Genomic DNA, 22,579 nt, shown 5'->3' with positions numbered 1-22,579 from the left:
AGTAACATGAAAACAAACTCAAGGCAAAGACTGGTTTTATAGTAAATATATTTGTTATTAGCGCTGAGAAAAAGTTAGCTGGAATTTCTTCTTACTGAGAAAAAACTCCAGGTGCTGAACATCTGGCTCCTATACTTAAGCATTGCACCAGGAGTTTCATCCACTTATAACATTTGGCATATGAAAACAAAAAGACATCAAAGGCTGTGTATATGGAAGGAAATTGTCCTTTTATTTGTAAGAGCACAACAACAACAAAGAAAAATGAAGCACAGAATGAGATCAGCGATAACAGCAAATCTTGAGTGTTTCTTATGGCTAATTTGTTTAAAAACACTACCCAACCCTTTCTCTAAATCCTATCTGATATCACAGGCTTTGTACAAGAAATATCAATGACAGATAACATCAGCCACCCAACATAGTGTTTTAAAAAAGATGGACATAATGTATATTTGTGGAGAACATGGGAATTACCCATATTGTTCTGTACTCATTTTATATCTGTCTATGGGGTTGGTAGTTATTGTGTTGCTGGTTAAAGGGCATCTAAAAAACTAAATCAGTTTGAGCTAGCTTTGAACTTCAGATACCAAAAGCTACTGGGTTCAAACAGCCATATTCACATGCCTATTGGAGACAACAATTCCTTTGAAGCTTACCTCTGCAGATGAGGAATTGGGTGTGGCTAGTTCCAGAGGGAAGGAGGGTGCTATGAACAAATAAATCATTCTGGGTGATTTGAACAAGCTTTGTTGTCTGTCACTGGAGATTCTAGAGCAGATGCCAAATCTAGTTGGATCCCATGGAGGTAACAGAGTTGGTAAACAGGGGGTGCTATAACCAGGTGATCCAGTAAAACCTGCAGTGAATCATGGGATTCAAATCTGAAAGAAATGCATCAAAGATAGCCACAACTGGAGACTGGTCACTGAATGAGGTGAGCCGGTACTCTGGGGTGGTACTGAGAATTCGCTTTCTTGTGTGCTTGGCTAGCTGGTTCTTTCTCAGATGCTCAGAATGTATTTGATAGCCATATGTGGGGTTGGGAAGGAATTTTCTCCCATGTCAGATTGGTAGTGACCTTGGGGATTTTTCACTTTTCTCTACAGCATGAGGTGCAGGTTGCTTTCCTAGATCATCTGGGTCTATATCATTTATCCAACTCTCTGCCACTGCAGGAGTCTCATGCATAGATGCACCTCAGTCCCTCCTATTCTCTGCCTGTGGCATACACTAGTTTAGTCTCCTGAGGGCTGCGATACCTTGGTCTAATTTCAGTTGTTGGGTTTGCAGTTGCTGGCTGGTGTTGGTGGCCTGTGATGTACAGGAGGCCAAATAGATGATCTGGTGGCCCCTTCTGACCTTGAATTCTATGAATGTGGTTCAGGCCTTTCGCTGACAAGAAGTGCCCACAGATTGATCACAGGTATGGTTCACCTGTCAGCCAGAACAATATCATATAGCGTTATAATATCATATATATAAATCATATACACAGAGTCAATGACAGCAGGGCTCTTAAAGAATTATCTTTCCAGTGGGAAAGGAGGGACAGAGGAACAACAAAGAGGACCAGCGGCCCACATCTGATAGATCCAGCCTCCATCAATCTCAGGTGTTACATCCCACCTGGATCCATAGAATTAACAGAATTAGGAATTCCTGTCTCTTCCTCACTCTGAAGCCCCATAAGCCCCTACCTAGTGGGGGCCAAAGGGACAATCATCCCTTTAATTTTGAAATTAATTTAACATTTTATTACATAGTAATAATACACAGCATGTTTAAAACAAACATAAGGAAATATTTCTTCATACAACACAGAGTCAACCTGTGAAACTTGTTGCCAGGGGATGTTGTGAAGGCCCAAAGTATAAATGGATTCAAAATAGAATTAGGAAAACAAGTCCATCAATGGCTATTAGCCAAGATGGTCAGGGACACCACCGCATATCCTGGGGGTTCCTGAGCCACTGACTGTCAGAAGCTGGGATTGGATGACAGGGGATGGATCACTTGATAATTGCTTTATTCTGTTCATTCCCTCTGAACCAGTGGTGCTCAACATGTAGCCTGTGGGCCAAATGCAGCCCATCAGGGTAATCCGCTGGTGGGCCGCAAAACAGTATTTATATTGACCGTCCGCAGGCACGGCCACCCTCAGCTCTCAGTGGCCGCAGTTAGCCATTCCTGGCCAATGGGAACTGAGGGAAGCAGCAGCCAACATGTCCCTGTGGCCCGTGCCACTTCCTGTGGCTCCCATTGGCTGGGAACAGTGAACTGCAGCCACTTGGAGTTGTGGGCAGCTGTGTCTATGGATGGTCAATGTAAATACTGTCTCACGGCCCGCCAGCAGATTACCCTGATGGGCCGCATGCGTGCTCTGAAGCACCTGGCTCCAGCCACTGTTAGAAGAAAGGATACTGGGCTAGCTGAACTGTTGGAGTGACATCGCATGGCCATTCTTATGTTTTAATAATGGTATGATTGTATGTATATTAACTCCATATTAAAGAACAGCAATAGAGGGATTTTTTTAATGTTCCACCTTGCAGTGCTTTTCATTACGATACTGAAGGAAGAGCCAGAGAATTATAAATTTGTAATCTTGCGTTAAGCAGTAGTGAGGATACAGACATGGACAGTTACACTTCAGGGAATACAGCTGTGCCATCAAAGTCCTCCAATTTAGGTCCCAGCACCACCCACTGAAGCCTTGAGGTCCTCCACGTGGTCTCTGAAATTCAAGAACAAAGTCACTCAGTTAAATCCTCCACTTCTTCTTCTTCTGTATGGCTGGTGTAGAGCAGCAACTACAATTTCACCTGAACTTTATCGAGTCAAATGGCTACATCAGAAGTAGCAGAATTTATTGCAGTGAGGTCTGCTTCATATTCATAAATTGGGCATTAGTTAGTAATATGTTTGATGGTTTGTCATAGGGAACCACACGCACATGCTGGGGAGTCCTTGATTTTCGATTTGTGCATTAGATGTCTGCATCTATCACGGTTGGTTTGGATTCAGTTCAGAGTTGACCAAGATGACTATGGAAGATTGAACCCAGGAATTTTCTGCATGGGATCCGGCACAAGGTGCTTATTTTTTAAGTCTTGTTTAGCCCAATCTGCTTTGCAGACCTCCTTCTGATCATAGTCTGATTGCATTAGGCAAAGTGGATGTTCCCAGAAAGGCTTGCAAGACTTAAGAGATGGGGCGGGGGCACTGTCAAGGTCTTGGTGGATAGGAAGACATCTGTTTTCCTGGATTCACTGAGGTTCACGGAATGTTGCAGCAATTCGGTGTATCAGTGGGGGAGCGAAGTTAAACAGACATGTAGCTATGGCGTTGTGGTAAACTTTAGGGTTCCAGTGATGCACCGCATCACTGTATTCTGCTGGGTGTCAACAAGTCACGTGTGGCCACATCTGCTCCATATGGGTGAACAATATTCAGCTACTGAAAATACATGTGCTATTGCAGATGTTCGCAACGCTGAGGCCGGTGCACCCCAGGTTGTACCTGCTAGTTTCTAAATTATGTTGGCTCTCATTTTTAAATTTGCAGTTACCTTCTCATGGTGACCATGTAAGGTAAGAATGCGGTCAAGTTCCACTCTGAAGTATGTTGGCATGTAATTATGTTGCACATTTTTACCACAGAAAGCAACTTTGTGTGTTTTTGGCATTCCTATTATCAAGATGAAATGTGCTTACTATTGTTTTTCCAGGGTTTAGTTTCAGCTTCCATTTCTAGAAGTATTGTTCCATAGTTTGGAGGTCCTCAGTTAATGTTTTGTCAATGTCATGGAGGTTTGGTGCTTGGATTGTCATGGCAAGATCTGCATACACAAATTTTCATGATTTAGTTGGAGGCATGCCACTTATGGAAATATTAAAAAGCGTTGATGTGAGTCCAGAGCATTGCGGTAGCCTGTTTATGGTATACGGTGAGCTGGTCTTATTACCCAGGTACACCCATAGGTGTCTGTTACTCAGCATGGTCCACAGCAGGCGAAGTGTTTGGTAGCAAGGTATAATTTTTACAAGTTTCAACATCAGACCCTTAATCCATACAGTGTCATACGCAGATGACAGGTCAACAAATACTGCACCAGTCTTTAGTTTTTTCTGACAGCCAGCCTCAATGTGAGTTGTGAATTCCAGAACTTGGTTCAACAACTACGTTTTGGCCAGAAGACTGCCTGTTCGACAGGGATAATTGGCTCACTAAAAGGGTGTATTTTTTTAAGGATGATATGTTCAAGAAGTTTATAGGTCATGCATAATAGAGAAATCGGCCTATAGCTTGCTGCTTCATCAGTGGGCTTCCCAGGCTTTGGAATGGCAATTATCATTGCCTCATGCCATATTTCAGGGATCTGCACATCTTTAAGGCAGCGGAAATGGCCAACCATCCCACCCCACAATGCACACACTCTCTCGCCTAACCTGATGCAAAATTGGCTACTCAGATTTTCTACTGTGAAAAACTGATAATATCCTGAATTAACTTTACTGAATTAAATAAAACCCTCTTGAATTAGGTTTAATACCTTTGGGGCCCACTGTATTACAAATGCAACTGTGTACGTGTCGTATGTATGTAACTTCTGTAGGAAACTGAATAATGCAATCTTTGGAAGGTATTAGGAACTTCAAAGGCTTTCTGGAACAATATCTGTGAGGAGGATATACTAGGAAGCAACTGGGAGTAAGGGGAATGCAAATAACCCACTTCAAATCCATCCTTTTGAAGCTATGCCCTGGAGAGGAAAACCCATTGTCTACTAATTACCTGGTTCTGAAAACTCCATCTCGAAAACCCCATAACTGTATAAAGTGTGGACTAAACATGTTTTAAGGTGCTTATTCAGAGCTGAAGCTGTAATGAATTTATCACCACAAAAGAAACCCTTTGGGTGATGTTTGGAAAGACTCCTTTGGTTGGTATGATATCTGGTACGCCTATTAGCATGCATGTAGGTTCTTCTATTGTTTTTATTTGTATTCTCTGTAGAGCTTTTATCAGAAGAATAAAATAGGCTTGTATAGAAAGAACTGTGTTGTAACTTATCACTCTTGACAATTCCTCACGTCCATCTCTGAAGAGAAAGCAAGCAGGAATGCTTGGGCAGCTTGCTTCTGCTGGGAATAACATAGTGAAGGCAAGGAACTGTGAAGCCTGAAAATATCCCAGGCAGAAGGGAGAGAGTCTCCACCCATGCTAGGCTACCACAGGGGAGCTGGAAGCTTAAGAGTGTGTGGCACCATACAAATATAACAATTTCAAAGGGATAAAAAAATACATAGACCTACAAGGCACTTAACATGAAAGAACAGATGAATACACCATGTAAACTTCTTCTCACCATCTCACTGACATATCTGACCTGACCATCCACATCTGGGCTGTTAGATTGGCTGGGTTCCAATGTAGAATCTAAGAATGACACTCTAGCCAGCCAATATCATCATGCACATTAAGCCATTCTCTGAGGCTGCAAACAAGAGAGCCACCTAGTGCCAGTTGTAACTGTGGTTTGTTTGATGTGGATCTATGCCCACCAGAAACTTGACTGAAAGCACCCAGGTGAGTGAGAAGAACTGACAGATTCTAATGGTATTCTGTCCCTATGAACTTGAGGTGCATTTGACCTAATTTTCTACAAATGACATGTTTATATATCCACCACCAATATCTCTTTCTATTGTGCCACTGATATTCTGAAAACTCACAAAATATTATGTGAGAGATGAATGTGGGGGTGCTCAGTGGTGAATGTTGATCTGTATCCCAAAATGGGGTTTATGGAATGGATTTCTAAGATGGTGTGTTGGAATGTCAGAGGAGAGTAGACAATAGACTAGTGGACACACTGTCTGAGAGACAAACTGACACTTGGTTCAGTTTCAACAGTGCCTGAATTTTCAAAAAAGGATTATGTTGGTTTTGGCTTTTTTTTTCTGCAACTCAAATGGGGAGCCCATCTAATTTAGCTTGTAGTGAAGGCTTACATGAGACTAAATATGTAACTTTGAAATCGCTCTTCCTAATGATTTGTTGCATCTAATAACCATAAGAAGGCTGTTATTCTCTGAATCACTGGTTACAGGCTTCAGAAAGGAAGAAGTGCAGATATCTACTGGTGCCTATTTGGTAATCATGGTTGGTAGAGATGATCTGTTATCCCCAGATTCCAGTCTAAAAGTGGTAGAATTGCACTCCAAGATGGATAAGGGCAAGATACCCAAGACCAGAACTGCATGCTCTCAGAGAGAGGAGGAAAGAGGGCAGTTAGCCCTGTAACTATGACTATGTGAAAAAGATACCATACCATCTTAGCCATGTAAGATCTGAAAAGGAATGTTGTACATAACACTTCCTGCACTCATTCTTCATAAAGAATTCCAGGCACAACAGTGCTCAATGCCATGGAAAAAAATAAACCAAGTGGAGAGAGCAGAAAGTGTGTTTTAGGTGAACAAATCAAATATAGGAAACAAGAAGCGTTGTTTATAGAGAGAAAGATTACAAGTTTGCTAAAAGGATTCCATTAGTCAAGTGCTAGCAGCAGCTATCATGTTTCTGCATTTCTTGGACTAGAACAAGCTCTTAGCATAGAGAACAATTGCCTCATTAAACACATGCCATCTCCCTCTTGTATTCTGCCATCCAGATACACTTTTAATACCTTTTACATTATTCACAAAATGCCTTGATTTGTTACAATGACTTCAAAGTGTTCTTCAGGACTCCTGGTGAGTCAAAGTAAAAAAATTCAGGGAAACATTTAATATACCCTTAGGTGAGTATTTTTCTACTCAGCTCTCTATGGGTGAAATTCACCTAAGGCTTCCCCTTTGGTAGTTTCACGGCATAGTGAAGGAAAGCCACTATAGAGTGGTTGAGTCAGGGGATTGCACCTTCCCAGGCAATCTTCAATGATCTAAAACTCAAAAAAGAGTCCTACAAAAAGTGGAAACTTGGTCAAATTACAAAGGATGAATATAAACAAATAACACAAGTATGTAGGGACAAAATTAGAAAGGCCAAGGCACAAAATGAGATCAATCTAGGTAGGGACATAAAGGGTAACAAGAAAACATTCTACAAATATATTAGAAGCAAGAGGAAGACCAAGGACAGGGTAGGCCCATTACTCAATGAGTGGGGAAAGACAATACCAGAAAATGTGGAAATGGCAGAGGTGCTTAATGACTACTTTGTTTCGATTTTTACCAAGAAGGTTGCTGGCGATTGGACATCTAACATAGTGAATGCCAGTGAAAATGAGGTAGGATCAGAGTCTAAAATAGGGAAAGAACAAGTCAAAAATTACTTAAGTTAAAAGAACGAGGAGTACTTGTGGAACCTTAGAGACTAACAAATTTATTTGAGCATAAGCTTTCGTAGGCTAAAGCCCACTTCATCAGATGCATGCAGTGGAAAATACATTAAGCCATATATATATATTTATTTTCCTACTATATTTTCCACTGCATGCATCTGATGAAGTGGGTTTTAGCATACACACACACACACACACACACACACACACACACACGGAGAGAGAACATGAAAAAATGGGTTTTGCCATACCCACTATAGAGAGTGACCAGTTAAGCTGAGCTAATATCACCAGGAGGAAAAAAACCTTTTGTAGTGATAATCAGGCTGGCCCACTTCCAACAGTTGACAAGAAGGTGTGAGTAACAGCAGGGGGAAAAATAAGCATGCGGAAATAGTTTTACTTTGTGTAATGACACATCCACTCCCAGTCTTTATTCAAGCCTAATTTAATGATGTCCAGTTTGCAAATTAATTCCAATTCAGCAGTTTCTCGTTGGAGTCTGTTTCTGAAGTTTTTTTTGTTGTAGTATTGCGACTTTTAGGTCTGTAATCGAGTGACCAGGGAGATTGAAGCGTTCTCTGACTGGTTTTTGAATGTTATAATTCTTGATGTCTGATTTGTGTCCATTTATTCTTTTATGTAGAGACTGTCTGGTTTGGCCAATGTACATGGCAGAGGGTCATTGCTGGCATATGATGGCATATATCACATTGGTAGATGAGCAGGTGAATGAGCCTCTGATAGTGTGGCTGATATGATTAGGTCCTATGATAGTGTCCCCTGAATAGATACATGGACAGAGTTGGCAATGGGCTTTGTTGCAAGGATAGGTTCCTGGGTTAGTGTTCTAAAACCACACACTACCAGCCAAGAAACTACACCATCTGCTCAAGAAACTCCCTGAAAAAGCACAACAACAAATCTGCACAGACACACACCTAGAATCCCGACCAGGGGTATTCTGTCTGCTACCCAAGATCCATAAATCTGGAAATCCTGGATGCCCCATCATATCAGGCACTGGCACCCTGACAGCAGGATTGTCTGGCTATGTAGACTCCCTCCTCAGGCCCTATGCTACCAGCACTCCCAGCTATCTTCGAGACACCACTGACTTCCTGAGGAAACTACAATCCATCGGTGATCTTCCTAAGTTACATCCTAACCACTATGGATGTAAAAGCCCTCTACACCAACATTCCACACAAAGATGGACTACAAGCCGTCAGGAACAGTATCCCCAATAATGTCACAGCAAACCTGGTGGCTGAACTTTGTGACTTTGTCCTCACCCATAACTATTTCATATTTGGGGACAATGTATACCTTCAAGTCAGTGGCACTGCTATGGGGACCCGCATGGCCCCATAGTATGCCAACATTTTTATGGATGACTTAGAATAACGCTTCCTCAGCTCTCGTTCCCTAATGCTCCTACTCTACCTGCACTACACATTGATGACATCTTCATCATCTGGACCCATGGAAAAGAAACCCTTGCGGGATTCCACCATGATTTCAACAATTTCCATCCCACCATTAACCTCAGCCTGGACCAATCCACACAAGAGATCCACTTCCTGGACACTACAATGCTAATAAGCAATGGTCACATAAACACCACCCTATATCGGAAACCTACTGACCGCTATACTTACCTACAAACTCAAGCTTCCAGCTTTCATCCAGACTACACCACACGATCCCTTATCTACAGCCAAGCTCTACGATACAACCGCATTTGCTCCAACCCCTCAGACAGAGACAAACACCTACAAGATATCTATCAAGCATTCTTACAACTACAATACCCACCTGCTGAAGTGAAAAAACAGATTGACAGAGCCAGAAGAGTACCCAAAAGTCACCTACTACAGAACAGGCCCAACAAAGAAAGTAACAGAATGCACTAGCTGTCACCTTCAGCCCCCAACTAAAACCTCTCCAGCACACCATCAAGGATCTACAACCTATCCTGAAAGATGATCCCTCACTCTCACAGATCTTGGGAGACAGGCCAGTCCTTGCTTACAGACAGCCCCCCAACGTGAAGCAAATACTCACCAGCAACCACATACCACACAACAAAACAACTAACCCAGGAACCTAACCTTGCAACAAAGCCCGTTGCCAACTGTGTCCATATATCTATTCAAGGGACACCATCATAGGGCCTAATCACATCAGCCACACCTTTTTGCTGATACAGAATAACATGGCTACCACTCTGAAACCTTAAACAAGTTAGATGTCTTCAAATCACCAGAACTTGATGAAATGCATCCTATAATACTCAAGGAGCTGACTGAGGAGAAGTCTGAGCCATTAGCAATTATCTTTGAAAAGTCATGGAAGATGGGAGACATTCCAGAAAACTGGAAAAGGTCAAATATAGTGCCCATCTATAAAAAGGAAAATAAGGACAACCCGGGGAATTACAGACCAGTCAGTTTAACTTCCGTACCTGGAAAGATAATACAGCAAATAATTAAGAAATCAATTTGCAAAGACCTAGAAGACAATGAGGTGATAAGTAACAGTCAGCACGATTTGTCAAGAACAGATCTTGTCAAACCAACCTGATAGCTTTCTTTGAGAGGGTAACAAGCCTTGTGGATAGGGTGGAAGCAGCAGATGTGTATATCTTGACCTTAGAAAAGCTTTCGATACTGTCTCGCATGACCTTCTCATAAACAAACTAGGGAAATACAACTAGATGGAGCTATTATAAGGTGGGTGGCTGGTTGGAAAATTGTTCCGAGAGAGTAGTTATCAGAGATTCACAGTCATGCCGGAAGGGTATAACAAGTGGGGTCCTGCAGGGATCAGTTCTGGGTTCGGTTCTGTTCAATATCTTCATCAATGATTTAGATAATGGCATAGAGAGTACACTTATCAAGTTTGTGGATATTACTAAGCTGGAATGGGTTGCAAGTGCTTTGGAGGATAGGATTAAAATTCAAAATGATCTGGACAAACTGGAGAAATGGTCTGAAGTAAATAGCATGAAATTCAATAAGGACAAATGCAAAGTACTCCACCTAGAAGGAACCATCAGTTGCACACATACAAAATGGGAAATGACTGCCTAGGAAGCAGTACTGCGGAAAGGGATCTGGGGGTCATAGTGGATCACAAGCTAAATATGAGTCAAAAGTGTAACACTGTTGCAAAAAAAGCAAATATCATACTGGGATGTATTAGCAGGAGTATTGTAAGCAAGACACGAGAAATAATTCTTCCGCTCTACTCCGCACTGATTAGGTCTCAGAGTATTGTGTCCAGTTCTGGATGCCACATTTCAGGAAAGATGTGGACAAATTGGAGAAAGTCCAGAGAAGAGCAACACAAACGATTAAAGGTCTTTAAAAAAAAAGACCGATCGGGGAAGATTGAAAAAATTGGGTTTGTTTAGTCTAGAGAAAAGAAGACTGAGAGGGGACATGATAACAGTTTTCAAATACATAAAAGGTTGTTACAAGGAGGAGGGAGAAAAAATTTTTAAACCTCTGAGGATAGGACAAGAAGCAATGGGCTTAAATTGCAGCAAGGTCGGTTTAGGTTGAACATTAGGAAAAACTTCCTAACTGTCAGAGTGGTTAAGTACTGGAATAAGTTGCCTAGGGAGGTTGTGGAATCTCCATTATTGGGAATTTTTAAGAGCAGGTTGGACAGACACCTGTCAGGGATAGTCTAGATAATACTTAGTCCTGCCATGAGTGCAGGGGACTGGACTAGATGACCTCTCAAGGTCCCTTCCAGTTCTATGATTCCCTGTGCAAAGTGGAGATGAGCTCTTTACCAGCTCCACACAGACCACAATGGGCTAAGGGGGGTGACTATACGGTCAGAAAATATGTAGATCCAGTTGCTTCTAAACTTCTAAACCTCAGCTGATACAGTAGGGTCACAACAAATATTGCAGCCAAAGGATTAGAGCAGCAGCCAAGGAGGAGCTGTATTGCTACCTTATTCCTGCTTGTGGTTTGCGGAGTAAAGTCCATCTCTCCCTGACCTTCGCCTAGTTACTAAGCAAAGCCCAATCATGAGGGATTTGTGTGGGGAAAAATATTTAAGTGAGTGCATCTGTCATCATTATACTCCAAAGAGCCATTTGTAAAATGAAATTCAAAACCAAATCTGTATACTTTAACAGAGTCTGAATTCTTACTCATTGACTCCACTGATTATCCTCTAGGTTACTCTGCAAATCTCATTTCCATTTTCTCCTAAGTATGGGTTTTATCCCTTTCAGAGAAGATAATTTAAGGCTGTATATAAAGCTGAAAAGAGGTGCAAAGGATGCCCTTCTAAATTAAAGTAATGCTTCTAGGCGACAGCTGTTATTATCTTCAAATTTCAGCCCTAAATTTTTAACATAGCTCCTGGTTGTTATCTCTTTCAAACACTGGGAGACTAGTAGAGAAACTTATTTTCTGTAACTTTCTGAGGGCAAAAAATTTGGTGGCATGGGCAAAAATCTGGGAATATTGTGGTACCTCTAACTTCCTAAATTCTGGTCATTATAGCAGAAACCAGCTCTTGGAGATTTATCTTACTGTGAATATTTATGTATTTAGAAATTTACATTATGCATATCATTAGGTTTCAAGATGCATATAAAATGTTGAAAATAAAATGTAGACAAATACGTTTAAAGTGTACTAAGAGGAATCTGGCTTATAAATGTTTAGGATTTAGGCTCATGCTTAGGATTTAGTCTCAGCAAGGGCTCTTTGACCATAGGATTTTCCTTCAGGTACAGATTTTGCAGAAAATAAAGACAACTATATTATCGGTACTGCATGCAAATAATAAAAACATAGTAGTATCTTCATGAACAATTTTGGGTATATTATAATATTCAGTTTTTAATAAGCAGTGAGTGGGTTTTGGACACTACCAATTTTGGACACATCTGAGTTTACAAGCTCAAAGACAGAATCTGGTGTCTGTAAGAGTCATTCTCTTCATCTTTTTGAAGGGATACATTTTTGGTTATTCTGTGCTATTGTGTCATAATTAAGGCTAAGACTTAGTCATGGATACTTTTAGTAAAAGTCATGACAAGTAATGACTTTCACTATAAATACCCCTGACTAAATCTTAGCTGCACTGGCCTTGCTGCACTGGGGGGCCTCGGGTCCATCCCCATCAGCCACTGCTCTGTGGGAGCCTCAGGGCCAGGTGCCTAGGGCTGCCAAGCAGTGATTGGTGTGGCAACCCTGGGGCTGCTGCGCCCCGGGACTGCTGCTCCAGGAAAGGGTTGCTAGGTGTCCAGTTTTCAATCAGAATGTCTGGTCGAAAAGGGACCCTGGAGGCTCCGGTCAGCATCGACAACTGGGCCGTTAAAAGTCCGGTCAGCTCGCTGTCCTCGCACTGCCCTGCGCCCTGGAAGCACCCAGCAGGTCTGGCTCCTAGGTGGGGAGACCACCTTGAGCACTGGCTCTGCACTCCCATTGGGCAGAAACCATGGCCAATCGGAGCTGGGGGTTGGTGCCTGTGGGCAAGATCAGCGCACTGAGACTCCTGCCCCCCCTGCCTAGGAGCTGGACCTGCTGCTGGCTGCTTCCAGGGTGCAGCGCTGAGCCATGACAGGCAGGGAGCCTGACTTAGCCCCACTCATTGCTTACCAGGAGCCGCCCAAGGTAAGCCTGTGCCCCAACCCCGAGCCCCAACCTCCTGCACTAGCCCTGAACCCCTGCAAACCTGAAGCCCCCTCCTACACCAAACCCCTCATCCCTGGCTACACCACAGAGCCTGCACCCCCAGCCAGAGCCCTCACCCCCCCACACTGCAACCCCCTTCCCCAGTCCAGAGCCCCATCCTACACCCTGAACACCTCATCCCCAGCCCAGAGCCCATAACCCCTCCTGCACCGAACCCCATGCCTCAACCCACAGCCACCTCCCACACTCCGAATCCCTCGGCCCCACCCCCCAGCCTGGAGCCCCCTCGTGCACCCCAAAACCCTCATCCCCAGCCCCACCGAGAGCCCTCACCCCCAGCCAGAGCCCTCATCCCCTCCCACACCCCAACTCCCCGCTCTAGCCTGGAGCCCCCACCTGCACCATGAACCCCTAATTTCTTGCCCCACTCCAGAGCCCGCACCCTTAGTTAGAGCCCTCACCCCCTCTCACCCCCCAACCCCCTGCCCCAGCCCAGTGAAAGTGAGAGAGAGTGGGGGAGAGTGAGCCACTGAGGGAGGGGGAATGTAGCAAGAAGGGGGCAAGGCCTCGAGAAAGGGGTGGGGCTAGGGTGTTTCTGTTTTGTGTGATTAGAAAGTTGGCAACCCTACTCTGGGTGCTGCTCCAGATGCCCGAGGGACACCCCAGGCTGCTGTTCCAGCTGTCCCCAGGGCCGCTGCTCCGGCCACTGCTGGAGTAGTCCCCGGATATAGCTGCGCAGGGCCGCCAAGCAGTGGCTGGTGTGGCTGCCCCCAAGGCTGCTCCGGCAACAGCCGCTGCGGGGCTGCCTGAGTGGCTGGCCTGGGGGTGGCTCCAGCAGCAACCAGTGTGGCTGGCCCCGGAGCCACCTGAGCAGTTTGCCCTGGGGACAATTGTTCAGGCAGCCCAGGTGTCAGCCACACTGGCCGCTGTAGCTGCGGAATTTCATGGAAGTCATGGAAAGTCACAGAATCTGCAACTTCTGCGACCTCCATAACAAACTTGCAGCTGTAGTCATAATTTATATTGCTGATTTTTGATATCGCAATAATTACTGAAATATTAAAATGGAAGAGCCTTATGAAATAATAGAAGATTTTGTATATTTTTTTGAAATACATATAATGTATAGTCACCTGTAATGGTCACACTCCTTCATTGACAAGACAAGATGGATTTGATAATATGAAATAAAGAAATGTGAATGAATAATATAGTCAATAGAATGCAACTTCCATTAGAGAGAAAGAGATGGAATTCTGAAGAAAAACAAAGAGCAACTCACACTAGAACAGTATGACAATATCAAAAAGAGGATTAGAAAATGTAATTGCAGGCAAAGAAATATAGACAAGTGAATACAAAGAATACAAAGACAATTGCTTCTACCACTGTGAGTACATTAATGCAGAAGTTGGGTACGAATGTTTCCTTATCCTTATCGTTTCTCATCTGAAAGATGGTTCTTCTGCTACTGCAATTCCCCGTTACATTATGGAGCATTGATAAGAAACTCAATAAATGTCACCTTTGCCTTTAAGTCATTTCTGAACCAAAGCCCCATGATATAAGGGGAACTGTGCCTGTGGAGGGAGCATCTTCCGCAAGAGTAAAAGAAAGGTCCTGATTACTTGTGGTAACTAAAACACTTTTCAAAAATGTAGATGTGTTAAGTCCAGTGTTACAGTCAATTTCCAGCTCTGGTAATTTGTTATATCCAAAATCTCCCAATAGTTTCAACTAGATAAATGGTTTTTCACTTCTTGTCCTAAATTGTGCAGTGGTAATAGAGTAGAATGGCTATTTTCCAACCCTAGATGCACTATAAACCCTGGGTGCAATACACTATCTAGAATGGTTTGAGATCTTCAGTTCCTTCTGGATGAAAAACACTATAAATAAAAGATATTATTGCAGGTCAAATTTCATCGATGAGATACAGCAATACATTGGAAACTGAAAAGATAGTAGCTGTTACTGATACTCACCTATTCCATCAAAATCAACATTCAGACCCTGTTTAACATGCTCCTGTATCAGCTGAAGCGTTTGCTCAAAAATCTCTCCTGCTCTTGCAATCTCTATAGTGAAAGGATCCCGTGGATAGTGGAATTGAGCCAACAGATCATTTGGAGTGAAGGGACGCCTGCAGAAATGAAAAGGACCTATTGAAACCAATATATTAAAACAAATTTCTATATAGAAATATGACCAGAGTTTCTCTATAGATATTCAACATCTCAAAATAATCACAAAGAAGTGAGCCTGCTTCAAGAGAGTAGTCTTAAACTGATGGTGTGTAGAAACCCACATGCAATAAAATATTTAATTTTCTCCCCTTATATGGGTGTTTTGTGTATGTTATAGAGCAAAGCCAAAGCAATCATGGAATGTTAACACTAAACAAAAGCAATGTGTTTGACCCTCTACAGTGGGATATCACAGAAAATATTATTGCTCCTTTGACCCTCCAACAGCCGACTCATAAAAAGACATTTATGGTATTTTCAAGGAAAGAACGTTCTATCTTCTCCTCACCGTCCTTTCAGGACTCGTTGTCTGATTTCCCTTTTGTTAAAGGAAAAAAGCATTTAGAAAGAAAACTGTGTCAATTACTTGCCCCTCCAAATAAAGGGATAGCCTACTATTCCCCCAGGAATGGCTGAAGGCTACCATAAAATTCAAAGGTTAGACTGAATTGACCTGAACTTTATAACTAACAAGAAAAAAGGAGCTCCGGTGTCCAGCCACATTGCAACATATTATTGCCTTTACCTTCCACACTTAAATGCCAAAGAAATATAATACAGTTACTGTCTGTTCATGGAGGGAATCATAAGATAGTGATTTCACCAAGAAAACAAAAGCCTAAGGAATGAAAACTTCTCAGGGTTAGCACTGTCAATCCCTTTTTCTGTATTGTATTGCAGCAGTGACAGCCTCTAAAACTTAACTGCTTTTTCTACAACTTTGCTTCCCTCTGCATTGCGCAATGGAGGAAGCACAGGGACTAAAGAGACCAAACACTTTGTTCCTGTCCTGAAGAGAAGGAGAAAAAGCAAAGCTAACTTTTTATGGATGTTCTGTTTGGTTTTCCTCCTGTTTCCAAAGCTTTGGCCTCAGAGTTCCTGGCTAGCTTAGCCCTTGGCAAGAGGGCACATTGAAGCAGTAAGCCACATAAAGTAGTCAGGTGGCAGTTGAATGGTGATAGAGATGGGCCTAAAAGGTGAAATACTAAAAAAATATGTTTTCTGACTTTGCTCAGTGTTGAGCAGCATGACCTTCCCTCTGAAAGTTTAACTGATAATGACTGCTACTAAGAAACCATGTCCTGGCTACAAGCAAAAATATGTTTCATTACAGGACACTTTTTTGAATGCAATGTTGTTGTAGCTGTGTTAGTCCCAGAATATTAGAGAGATAAGGTGGGTGAGGTAATATCTTTTATTGGACCCACTTCTGTTGGTGAGATAGACAAGCTTTTGAGCTCTGTGTAAGCTCAAAAGCTTGTCTATCTCACCAACAGAAGTCGATCCAATAAAAGATATTACCTCACCAACCTTGTCTCTCTAGTATTTTTTTTTGTAATTTAAAAACACCTACAAGTTAAGCAGAATAAAAATATGAACATTTTCTGTGAGCAAAGATCAAATAAATTCTTACTGCGAAAACAAATGTCTTCTTGTGGAGTTAATTGCACTGTCAACTTTTTGGATGGCATTGAGAATGGATGATTCAACAAAGTTATCACCAGCTTGTCTACCTTGTGTTACTGGAGAAAAAAATCCATAGTTTGAGAAATGTCTCATTTTTAAAGTTCAAATTTATGTGATATAAATAGCACTTAATAACATTTGGCATTTTAAAGTGACAAGCCTTACAAGAACAAAAAAAAAGCTGTAAATCCTGACATTTATATTAGGCATTGCAAAGAATAGGCAATTATCTTCCATACAATAATCCTAGCTGGCATTTTCAGCATTGGAAAAGAGATACAGGAACTTTTCACCTTCAGATCACTGGTTCAGATCCGGTTAGTAATGACAGACTGTTATCAACATACAGCTGCTTAGTGACTTTTGTAAAATGAGTCTCACTTCAATCTTAGAGGAGAAGGAGCCCCCAGAAATCATCATAATAGGAATTGAATCTCAGTAGAAATGTCAGAAGGACAAAGTGCACTGAGCTTTCAACATTTTGGTCATCATAAAAGGAACCAGTCTGAGGTCCCCAAACCCCAGTTGTTAAGAAACCATAAACATTGTTTTTTAGGAACAATGCACTTTTGGGGCAAGGTGCTCAGTACACACAATCAAACAAGAGCCGCATGTTCACACGCTCTCACTCTTTTGTCAGAATAAAGCAGACTGGCCATATTGAGGGAGCCTCACCATGAAGCAGTATTATGAAGTTACATTTGAAAAAGGAAGTTAGCATCATAAAAATGAAGCATCTGGGAATAGGCAGAAGGGTATAAGGTAAACTAAATAGGACTTGTATAAATCTTTCCATCCCAGACAAGCTCTAAAACACTACAAAACCCCAAGAACAATAAGCAGGAGAGTCCATTCCCATCATCTCACCCATTTTCCAATTAGCCCTTGCTCCCTAGTAAAAGCCAGGAAAACAGTGGTGCTCTCCAACATGAGAGATTCATTGTGAAAATGGTAGAGTAGTGATATCTGATGAGGTTATTAACTCATGTAAATTAGTCACAAGCGTAGTTCAGATTAAGTGGTGCTTTCTCAGGAGACTATAAATACTGAGGGAAGTTACGGGTTGCTTAGTGGAGCAATCTACACAACATACAGCAGCATTTTTAAAAAAGCTACAAGATACTTTGGATATAAATGAGAGAGCACAGAAAATTTTATATGGGATAATACATGTAATATATTATGCTCAATTGACGTCACTACAAACAAAGAATAAATAGAAGTTAATATGCATGGAGAGTTGTTACTGTTGTATAACAGAATCTAAATACTTTAGTATTACTTTGGGAGGGGGCTTATAAAAGATAAAGGCCTGTTTTTATTTAAATTTTATTTAAATTGTACCAATCCTTTGTCAACTACAAAATAAGCACAGGAGCCCCTTACGGAACAAACTTGTTAAACCCTCAATTCTCATCGGTCCATTCTCAGACATTGACAGAACCAATAAGGTTTCCTGACTCTGAGAGAAAATACTTTGCCCAAATAGTTTTTTGTACTCTAGAGTGAGAGCGTGCACACAGATGCCAAAATACAGGCATTTTTAGCATGCAACCCTAAATGGCTCCAAGAGCAACCCCTCGAAAGTAGACATACAAAATTGAGCCATGCAAAGCCATTAAAGTCATCCTCCCATTTGTCTTTGGATTCCTTAGTCATTAGTAATGCATTACTAAATTACAGTTTGTAGGATAGAATTAATTGGGAGATCAGCACAGATGGTAAAATTACTGCAGTGTGTTCAGAAAGTACCTTACATTCTTAAATTTTGCATTTTATTACAAAGACCTTTAAATGGGTACACACAGGGAAAGAGCAAAAAAAGAAAAGAAAGGGGGGGGGGAATCACGCAACATTTTTTCTTAATGACTTCTTCATGCACCAAGTCACTCCAATTGTTTTGAATGCAGCAGAGTTTTCTTCTTAAAAAGAAAAAATGTGATGTAACCCAAGGCATACCATGCACCTGGTAAATCCCCTTCTAGTGACACTGAATCGGACTGCCACATAATAATTGTGTTACAAATCCCAGAAATACCCTTTTGTTGGATACAATTAAACTGTAATGACATTCTTTGTTTTATGCAGTGTTGTTGTAGTTATGTTGGTCCCAGGATATTAGAGAAACAAGGTGAGTGAGGTAATATCTTTTGTTGGACCAAATTCTGGTAAGCTCATCTCTCTCACCAATGGAAGTGGTCCAATAAAAGATATCACCTCACCCACCTTTTGTTTCTATAATATTCTTTGTCATATAATTTTCATTTAATCATAATGTATCTGCCTCTTTCCTTACTTTTGAGGGGTTTTGGTTATTTTAATCCAAAATATTCTTTTAACTTTTTTTTTAATAATAAGCAAAATACATTTTCAAGCTTAACTCTCCCTCAGTTCAATTCTGGGTCTCAAAGAAATTCTACTTCTTGAAAGGTATTATTGCTTTAAGAAACACTTTAAAAAAAAGATATTTGCTAATGTTATACAGGACCTGCTTTTGAAATGGCAACCAGTACCTCAAAGCTATTTGGGGACAAACTGCTCTTGATTTAACAAAAAAAGACAAGGATAAAGATAAATGTTCACAAGGTGATAATTTTCCTTGACATATATTTCATTTTCTTTGATGTTTAACATTATAATGTCTACTAACTGGAGAAAGAGAAGAGTGCTGTCAATTAAATATTTAATAAAAGCATATTTACAATTTGACTGTCAAAAAACTCTACAATTATTAGAACTCAAGACACTAGGCAGATTTTCAGAAATTGAAACATTAATAGAGGAACAGCTACTTGGAAACTTACTGGTAACAGTCAGCACCATACTGGTTGTAGCAGGGCCAAAAGAGTTCCTTGCAACACATTCATATCTCCCCTGGTCTGCTTGTCCTAAGTCTCTGATTGTAAGAGTGCCATCGGAGTTCACATGGAATTTGCCACTCTCAGTAATCTGAACACCAGTCTACAAACAAAAACACCCAAAGTGCATGTTATTAGTATCTCTCGATTTCTTCTCAAAAAAGGTGAAAAACTACTACTAATGAAACATCTCAAATCAACTATTGACTAGAGGTAGTCTGATTCACGAAGGCCCTCAACACGTGGAACAATTTTTGTCGGGGACTGAAAAAAAATGTTGAGCTGTAGCTCACGAAAGATTATGCTCAAATAAATTTGTTAGTCTCTAAGGTGCCACAAGTACTCCTTTTCTTTTTTGCGAATACAGACTAACACGGCTGCACCACAGACAAGGCATAGGAATATAAATCAGAGTGCTTCAAAGTTGGGGTGTGGGGATCTCTTTTGTTTTTCTTTCCCATTAATATGCTACTCCCCTCCCTCTTACTGCTTTATCTGTACTCAGTAATGTGCAAAGGTGACCTGGGAAAACACTGTGGAAGCAGGAGAAGTTCTTGGTGTAACTAACTGAATGGCTGAGTACAAAGGACTATTTGGGCAAAGTATTTTCTCTCAGAGAGTCAGGAAATCTTATTGATGCTATTAGCCTCTGAGAATGGACCAATGAGAATTGGGGGGTTAACATGTTTGTTTCATAAAGTCGCTTATTTTGTAGTTGACAGGAGTGGTACAATCAATTCAGACTTAAATACAATTTTTTTTCTTTATCTTCTATAGAAAAAAAGTAATAGTAAAGTGTTAGTTATCGATTATATTTAAATTAGGAGGCTTTCTTCACAACTGAAAGTAAAAGGAAATGTATAGAGTCTCCAACACTGTAGCAACTCAAAGTATTGGGAGGGAGTCTTGTGTATGCAAAAAGCCCTAGCAAGAATTCTATCAGGACAGGTACCATATAGGATAAACTAAGCCCCAACATGGGAGCATGCCATGAGTGGGGCTGCAGGAGGAGGGGGGCAGATTGGGCTGGGAGCAGGATCTCAATAGCACAGAGTACTTTGGAGATTCTAGGGTAGGACTGCGAGATCTGATGGTTTGGTCATGTAAAGTGCAGTTCCAACAACTATATGGGTAAGAGAGTCCAACAGATGAAGACTGAAGAAAAAAAGATACAGGACAGTGAAGGAATACAGATAATGCAAGATGGCGCTTGATACAAAAATAATAAGGTAACTATTGTTATGCAGATAATTAGTTTTGTTGTTAGGTAGATTAAGATGGTTTAAAAGGTTTTTGTGTTAGTTAAAACCACAAACTAGTTTAAGCTTGCTGAAACCACTATAAGAGGAAGGGTTGTGACCACTGCTACAGGAAGAGTCAGAGAAGCAGACAATAGCTGATAGAAATAAGTGCAGCTCAGAGCTAAGCATAGGATATAAAAGAGGGTGTTGAACAATGAGCAATGAAGACCACGATCACCTGGATGATGTAGTGGGTCCTCCTTATCACTCTACTGTAATAAGGTCATTGCTTATAGTATGAGGGAAGCATTATTGCAGTAGAGGTTTATAGTCATTTTGAGTACAGCGTATGGGATGTACTTCATTTGGTAAAAACCAAACAGCTTTTGGGAAATAAAGGTACTTTCAGTGAATTTTCAACTCATAGCCTTATTCTTAGAACCAGAACCAAAAATTACAACAGCCAAGCCACGGAGACATGGTGGGATAATATAAAGGAAGACATGTTAGCATGTAGTATGATAGAGGATATGGCATTGAACATAGCACTTTGGATGGAGAGGACTCAGAGTGGACTCCATTGATGGGATTAACGCAAAACAGATGATGACGACTTTGTAGATTCTAGTGCAGCTCCAGGTTATAGCGTTACATCTAGGCAGAACTGCAATGAATTAGAGCAGCCCCCGGGACCACCTAATTTATGCGGGAGGCCATTTCAGTCCCAAAGAATCCCAAGACTTTTAAGTATGGCATAGCATACTCTTTCAACCCTTGGTTTTGTACTTTTACTGAAAACAGGCTATGGTTAAAAAAACTTTTATGTACAGTAGATTTATATAGAGCTTTTAATCTTTTAAAGCCTTCTAAAATGTAATAATTTAATGAATCTGATCTGTTTTGGATGAATTTTAGATTATCAAATTGTTTAAAAGAAGAATATGTTGCTTTTAAGAAAAAATACTTAGGACCAACTTATGCCATCCACTTGTGTTGCTCTTAATCTATAATCAGGGACTGAATCTGCCCTTAGATTGGCTTGCTAATTTTCTGATGTAAAAGAGCAAAAAATACAATATAGGCCTTTAAAGACAGACTAAATTGCTGAAGTTTGCTCTTTGTCATTTTCAAAAATACTAACAAATATTTTTAAAAGAATTGTTTGAGGATTATAATAGGTGTCTGTATTTTGGTAAAAACTACAGCTGCAACTGAACAAACCTGGGTCCATTGCTTTTAAGGTTCTGTATCAGCTGGACAAGACTGAGAGCCCCGTAGATATAATCAAGTAACCCTACCTTGCTCCAGCTGATTGTGGGCTGAGGTTCTCCATGTGCACTACAAGGAATCTCTACATTCTTTCCAACCTCTGCGCTGGTATCTTGCGGAAGTTGAGAAAATACTGGCAGAGCTGCAGAAAACACAAACACACATTCCTTATATTGTCATCTCTTCTAATACCCAACAGTGTCATTGAGTTACACTTTCCTGGATTGACTATGTTTGCCATGGCTAATAGATCTTCAGCTGGTGTAAACTGTTATAGCATCATTGACCTCACTGGAACTATGACAATTTGTATCAGCTGAAGAGCTGCCCCTCGGAGCTTAGTTACTGTAATGAGAACAACAAAGCCATGCTATCCCATGTAATTAGAAAACAATAGAGAAGTCTTACTAAACTTTGGAAAGGTCTTATTCCATTTACATTCTTGCTATAACATTCACTAGGCTTACTTATT

At 41.1% G+C, this 22,579-nt stretch overlaps 1 protein-coding gene across 1 annotated transcript in view; it reads right to left on the bottom strand.

The window, feature by feature from the left end:
• Positions 1-22,579, bottom strand: part of PXDNL (peroxidasin like) — a 297,645-nt gene that overhangs the window by 56,225 nt on the left and 218,841 nt on the right. The window contains exons 13-16 of the mRNA XM_038393301.2: positions 22,137-22,249; positions 19,544-19,700; positions 16,687-16,795; positions 15,012-15,169 (exon numbers count right to left, since the gene is read on the bottom strand). Coding sequence (XP_038249229.1) covers positions 15,012-15,169; positions 16,687-16,795; positions 19,544-19,700; positions 22,137-22,249 — 537 coding nt within the window. The remainder of the gene's footprint in view (positions 1-15,011; positions 15,170-16,686; positions 16,796-19,543; positions 19,701-22,136; positions 22,250-22,579) is intronic.

Source organism: Dermochelys coriacea, chromosome 2 (genome assembly GCF_009764565.3).
Source record: "Dermochelys coriacea isolate rDerCor1 chromosome 2, rDerCor1.pri.v4, whole genome shotgun sequence".
In the NCBI taxonomy this organism is placed as follows: Eukaryota; Metazoa; Chordata; order Testudines; family Dermochelyidae; genus Dermochelys; species Dermochelys coriacea.
Note: the sequence above shows the minus strand (reverse complement) of the source record. Positions and strands in the feature narration are given on the sequence as shown.